The sequence below is a fragment of the Microtus ochrogaster genome, chromosome 2 (genome assembly GCF_000317375.1).
Source record: "Microtus ochrogaster isolate Prairie Vole_2 chromosome 2, MicOch1.0, whole genome shotgun sequence".
Classification (NCBI taxonomy): domain Eukaryota; kingdom Metazoa; phylum Chordata; class Mammalia; order Rodentia; family Cricetidae; genus Microtus; species Microtus ochrogaster.
Window position 1 is genome coordinate 42,237,528 of NC_022010.1, and position 7,115 is coordinate 42,244,642.

At 39.6% G+C, this 7,115-nt stretch overlaps 1 protein-coding gene across 8 annotated transcripts in view; it reads left to right on the forward strand.

The window, feature by feature from the left end:
- The window catches only part of Lrch3 (leucine rich repeats and calponin homology domain containing 3), a 111,974-nt gene that overhangs the window by 53,166 nt on the left and 51,693 nt on the right, over nucleotides 1-7,115 (forward strand). For all 8 annotated transcript variants that reach the window (XM_005344860.3, XM_005344861.2, XM_013351622.2 and 5 more), the window contains exon 6: nucleotides 784-893. In XM_005344860.3, the coding sequence (XP_005344917.1) occupies nucleotides 784-893 (110 nt within the window). The remainder of the gene's footprint in view (nucleotides 1-783; nucleotides 894-7,115) is intronic.

Sequence of the window (7,115 nt, forward strand, 5' to 3'; positions counted from 1 at the left end):
CGCCCAGCTGTTAGTCAGTTTTTAATCTGTGAAAAAGTACTTGGGAAAAAGTAAGTAAAAGGAAAGAAGGAAGGCTCCTGGTTTCAGAGGTTTATCCTGTGGTTGGCCGACTAATGCCCATGGTGAGACATTGTCATGGCAACGGAAGCACGTGGTAGAGCAAACCACTCACCTCATGGTAGCCAGGAAACAGGAACATATAAATTTCTCCATTTTATCATTTCTAGTTCTTTCCTGTAGAGATGAGCATTAAAAATGTAATTATATGTGATTAATTAATGCGTAGAGAGAAGTCTATAATGTCCTGAATGTATATAGCAAGTCAGTATTGTTAAATTTACTTGGTATGTAACAGTGTTTATAATTAAAAATTACTTCTGTTACTGAAATTTTCTAATAGCTAAAAATCAAAACCCTTAAACATTCAGCCGATGATAGATTTCTTAATTAATACACTATATATTTAATAGAGATGCCTTAAAATCCGATTTATGTTACACAAAAAGCTAGTTATGATTTTTAAAAAAAGCACCATGGGTGGCTCAGTAGTTAAGAACACTGACTATTTTTCCAGCAATTCAGGACCACTACCCAGTGTCCACATGACTGCTTAAAACTGTTTGTAACTCTAATTCAAGGGGGTCTAATATCCTCTTCTGGCCTCTGTAGGCACAAGCATACACATGGTACAAAGAGATGCACACACATAAAATAATAGTAATTTTTTTAAACATCTATATTTTAGATGAATGGTAATTTGACTGAATTTGTTATTTTATTTAGATATGTATAAAAGGCAAAATCCACATATTTAAATACCTGAACATACAAGCTTGTAAGATTGCTCCAGATTTACCAGATTATGAAAGGAGACCATTGGGATTTGGCTCATGGTAAGTATGTCTTATTCTTTTGTTATAGTACATGACAAGGGAAATCAAATAAACTCTATTCTTAAATTGCCTGAAAGAAAGTAACATTTTTATCTTCTGAGTGCTTGTCAGTCTCTTACAATTTGGTCACCATTGACTTCGTAGTTCTTTGTTAGAAGAGACTCTTCTCTATTGGGTGGGTGGTTAGCATCATCCTGGCCCCCTAGGTACCAAAAATACATTGAAAGGTTTTCAGATAGCCAAATATTGCCAGTATCCCTGGCAGTTCCCCCACTTGAAATTCACTGGATTGAGTGGCTTAAATACCACTGACAAGATTTCTGATTTATTGCAAGTCATTTGAACATTTTTGCTTCATTTTCCTTTATAAGTGTTAAGAAGTTGTTGAATGTTGACATCACTTTGAGATCCTTTTAGTCTGTGAATTCCTTAGCTATATATCACATGCCATGTAAGATGTGGAACAATCTAAAGTGTAGGAATTAAATTAAAAAGCTTTCAAAAGAAAGCTTTCAAAAGTAAAGAAGTTGCAATGCTCATGGACTTTACTCAGCAGAGAACCTCCCAGGCCTTTGTTTAGGACCTGTCAGTTTTGCTAAAACCACAGTCCAGATGAGCTTGCTTTGTAATTTTCTAGCCTAGAATAGATGAACAAATGTCCATGTAGTTTCTAAAAACAGATGTAGCCAGACATTTCTGTGGTGTATTAAATATGTATCATGTTCAGAAAAGGCAGCTTATTATAGTATTTATTAGAAATTACTAAAATGAAACATTAAGTGTTTTACAAAGGAGTAATCTAAAGCTGTCTGAAAACCTCACATGTAACAGGATTTCTCAGGGAAATAGCGTGCTACTCACTCCACAGGGATTTCACTTACTGTTCACTGCAGATTCTGCCAACCATACGGGATTCCTCACTCAGCTGGGCATTTGGTAGACACAGTAATTACTCAGGAAATAGTTGTTGAATGAAAGAAACACTGATTTAATCAGACAGATACTGCTTCCCTCCACATAAAGTCATCAGAAAGATCTTTGCAGTGACATTCTAGGGTACTTAGTCTGACTATTAGATTGAAGGCTTAGACACTGCGAAGAATATTTGAACAGCAACTCTAACATAGTTGCTTAAACATAAACTAATATGGCAAAGAAAATGAAAGTCCTACTGTAAGCACGCCTACCGAGACCACCCTCTCGGCTCAGTCTTCCCTCTCAGAGGACTGCAGCAGGTCAAGGATACCAGGGACATGACAGTTGGAAGACTGTGTGGTGTGTAGGCCTCTTGCAGGAGGAGGATTTTGGCAGTGAAGAATATGAAATGACTCAGATCCTTACTGCCAAGAGTTTTCATTTTACCATCTATATTCTCTTCCTCCTTGCCTTTTTTCCTAGCTCAGTTCATTGCTTATAATATGGAAACACTTGTTAGGTGTGGACGGAAACCTTGATTTTCCTATTTTGTTTTCATTAAAGTGTTTTACACGATACTCTTACAAGATGTACAATACACCAAAGTTGGCTTTTCTTTTGAGTACACACAATTGACTTTCCCTGGTGGAGCTGGTGATTCTTGGAAGGAAAACTTCCTTCTCCTGGAATAGCAGAGTAGGAGCATGAAATTGCTCCTGCTGCTCTTGAGCTAATTATGGTGAGCGCAGTGTGTGTTTGAAGAGCACCTGAGGAGACGTCAGGGATGAGTGGTGCGCTTTGATTGAGGGCTGAGGGACTGTTTGCAGAACATGTTTCCCAAGACCTGTTCCTTAGTTCTGAGACTGGCCTAATTTATGTTTGTAAATATTATAGTACTTATTTTAAATAAGTACTATATTACCTGGCATATATATAGTATAAAATACTGTATTACCTGGCAAAGGACTTGAGTGCATGCTTGCTAACAGATAGAAGGTTTGAATTTATGCAGGAAAGTTCTTTCAGGTTTCTAAGTAAATGGGAAACCTAAACAGTGTAAAGGTGTCATTTCTCTCCAAAAGAATTAGAGATTTTAGAAGCAGGGCATTACAGTTCCTATCATAATCTCTAGTTGTGGTCACTCATTAGGCTAGTTCCTATAGTTTCCATTTTTTTCAGAGACAAACTGTTGTTTCAGAACATTCCTGAAATGTGAATTTGATACATATATAGCTGGCCCTCTGTTTTCATGAATTCAGGGGTTAAAAAAAAATTACACTTTGTTCTTGTCATTATTCCTTCGGCAACAGTGCAGCATAGCAGTTGTTTACATGGCCTGTGTGTTACATTAGACATTATGAATACCCTGAAGGTGATTCAGAGTACACGGGCAGGGAATCACCAGGTATGGTGACATGTGTCTGTAGTTCTACCCCTCAGAAGGCTTAAGTATGAGGATGACTTGAACTCAGGAATTTGGACTCACTTTAGACAACAGTTTCTCAAAAAGCAAACAAACAATAATAATAACAACAAAAAAACCCTGCTGGGTACGGTGATACATTCCTGTAATCCTTCCACTTGGGAAAATCATCCTCAGCTACATAGGGAATTCAAGACTCTTTCTTAGCAGCAACAACAAAAATACAAAGGGTATCCATATAATTTATGGAAATGCTTTGATATTTTTACATGTCATCATTTCAGTCTCCCTAGATTTGGGTATCTGTGAAGAGTCCTGGAACTAGCTCCCCATGAACACTGAAGGGAAGCTTTATATGTAATGTTTCATTTAGTCCTCTAGTACCAGGGGATGAAATGTTATACTTCTGTTTTTCTTTCAGAGGTACAGAAGATGAATAGAATTGTGTTATAGTTAGTGGTTTATTTGTTCAAAGCATAGACTTGGCGTTAGAGCTCTTGGTTCTGAGTTTCTGTCTTCTTAGGGTACTACGCTGTTTGTTATCCTCTCCAAACTTCCGTTTTCAATATAATATTTGCACTGGGTATACTCTAGAAATAATTCTAAATTAACAGATATATTCTGAATCTGGAAGTTCTTTACGTGACCCTAAAACCTGTGTTATTAGGCAAGGATTCATTCGGATAGAGTCCAGACCTCCAAAGAATCCCTTAACTCTTTGAATATTCAGTACAAACTAGACAAGCTAATACTTTTAGTTCTTAGATTTAACCATCTTTTGATGTTGAATTTTTTTGTTTTGTTTGTTTGTTTTGAGATAGTGTGTAACCTTGGCTGGCCTGGGATTCACTCTGTAGACCAGACTGGTCTCGAACTCAGAGATCCCCCTGCCTCTCTCTGCCTCCCAAGTGCTGGAGTACTAGGATTAAAGACTTTCGTCCCTAAGCTAGGCTGAGACCTACTTTTTGATAAGATAATTTTAGGCATCTTTATTGACTAAACATGTTTATTTTTGTTGATTTGAGAATAAACCCAAACTAAGGAAATACTGAACCACTGACTGATAAGAAAAATCCAGCTGTGGGACTGAAGAGATTGCATGGGCTCAGAGATTGCGAGCACTGACTGCTCCTCCAGAGAACCTGGGTTCAATTCCTAGCAACCACATGGAGTTTCACACCTGTCTGTGACTCCAGTTCCAGGGGATTTACATACAGATTTACATGTAGGCAAACAACAGTGCACATAAAATAGAACCCAGGAGACTCCGACAGAGGAGGGTCAGGTTCGGAATCAGCTCTAGACTACAGAGTAAGCCACAGAAATCAAAAAGACCTGCCTCTGTAACCCCATCCTCTGAATTTATTCTGTTCAACAAGCCTGATCTTCTAAAAGCCAGTGACCATTCTTTATTCATAATATTCTTTTTTTTTTTCCTTTGGTTTTTGGTTTTTCAAGACAGGGTTTCTCTGTGTAACAGCTCTCTGGCTGTCCTGGAACTTGCTCTGTAGACCAAACTGGCCTAGAACTCACAGAGATCCGCCTGCCTCTGCCTCCCGAGTGCTGGGATTAAAGGCGTGCGCCACCACCGTCCAGCACATATTAACATTCTTAGCACCTAGAACGTCGTGTGACATTCAGTCAATGCTCGATGCACAAATTCAATTGAAATAGATGGAGTAACTTTTTAACAAAACATGCCCTCATTTAAGAGCACATTCCCACTGAAGTGATAACTTATTTGATGGTTTGTTTAAGACTGTACAATCCTTGGGTTCTATTTTCTTAGACTAAGAGGCTACACTGTAAACCCCATTGTGCTATACCACTTCATCATCTTGCTACCAGTTACCAGTACATATGAAACTACTTTGGGGCTAGTTTGTTAAAGAGACTGAACTTTATGGCTAAAGATAGAACATGACAGAGATACAGCCTGGAGGCCAGGTAGATTTTAGAAAAACGCTTTATTTTAGCCATGTATTCTAGTGCCTTCCTGTAATCCCAGCCCTTGAGAAATAGAAGAGGCAGGAATTAATGACCTTGGGCTGAATGAAACCCTGTTTCAAAAACAAGCAAAACAAAACAAACAAACAAAAAAAAACCCAATCGTTGCTTTTCCACTTTGGAAGATTTATTAAATAAAATACTGGTAGACTAATTTTGTAAATTAGAATTTGTTACTTTTTAGATTTCTAATTAAGTTATTTTTTAAAGTTCATTTAAAAAGAAGCAAGAGCCGGGCGGTGGTGGCGCACGCCTTTAATCCCAGCACTCGGGAGGCAGAGGCAGGCGGATCTCTGTGAGTTCGAGACCAGCCTGGTCTACAAGAGCTAGTTCCAGGACAGGCTCCAAAACCACAGAGAAACCCTGTCGAAAAACCAAAAAAAAAAAAAAAATCCTGAAAAAATACCTCTAGGGCTAGGAGAATTTAGATCCCCAGCACCCGTATAAAAGCCTGGGCATTGCAGCACACATGTCTCCAGCATGAGAGACAGGGACAGGTGCATTCCTGGAGCTGACTGGCCAGCCATCTTAGCCAACTCAGCGAGCTCCAGGTGCAGTGAAAGACAGTGCTCAAAAAAATAAAGTGAGGAGTCTCTAGCCTCCACATGCACATGCACCCCGTCACATACACGGAAGAACGTCCTGCTGACCACAGACAGTAGTAACTATAAAAGGAAAAATAGGTTAGACTTCATCAAAAATACAACTCTCCATACAAAGAAAATGATGACCATAGCCTGGGGACAATATTGGTAAAGCGTCTGAATGATGCACCACGAGGACCTGCAACTTACAGTGATGAGCAACCCAGTGAAGAGATGGTCAACAAAGTACTCCACATCATTGTTAATCACAGGAGTGCAAACTCAGTCACTGTATTCACATAGAGTCGCAGGAATGACTAAGTTCAAGGAAGGTGACCATACCAAATGCTGGTGAGGGTGTGGAGCAAGCAGAGTGCTCAGAATTGTTCACAGAAGGGCAGGACTAGTGCTTCCAGTACTGCAGCAGTTCTGCTGAGACATGACTTCCCGACAGTGACTGCCAGGGCAGTGCGTCCTGAGTGTGGGAGACCAGCACAGCCACGTGCACAGCATCTCCATTCCTCCCCTATCCCTCAAAGCTAGTTCTTTTTCTAACACAAGACCCAATAGACAACTCATCTGCCCCGCCAGTGTCCTGCCCATCCCTGGAGTTCCTGTGAGTGGAGTCAGTGTGTGGCATCTTGTAGCAAACTCCCTGAGGGTCGTGGTGTTTACATGTATCCTTAGGATCTATTACTCAATTTCCACACTAGTGTAAGACTTAACAAAGGAAGAACCTCAGAGCAGTGTTTGTCCCTAACAACAATAACAAGGGGACAAGAATTCACTACAGAGAGGTGTGTGGGAACTTACTGGCAAAACAGAAACGTCCTCTGTACTGATAGAATTACAGAGATACAGCATTTTGTCAACATTATACACCAATATTTAAATGTGTCTAAATTTTATTTGAAAAAATATTATTAAAGGTAAAGATGTGGTGGCACTTGCCTTTAATTCCAGTACTTGGGAGGCAGCAACTGATGGAGCTCTGAGTTCTAGGTCAGCCTGGTCTATAGAACAAGTTCTAGGACAGCCAGGGCTACATAGTGAAACCCTGTCTCAAAAAGCATAAAATAAGTAAATTTTAAACTATAAAAACAAAGTGTGTGTGTAGAGAATGGCTGTAGGTACAAGGGAAACAAGCAGAATAGTGGACTAGTGGCTGTTTTTGTGTGACTGGTAAAAAGGAGAGTAGAGAAAGAGCTTTTGAAATCCACAGCAGAAGTCAAAACCCAGCAGAAGGAAAAGGCCAAGGGAGCCCTGTGGAGAGCAGTGGAGGTTGGTGCAGTG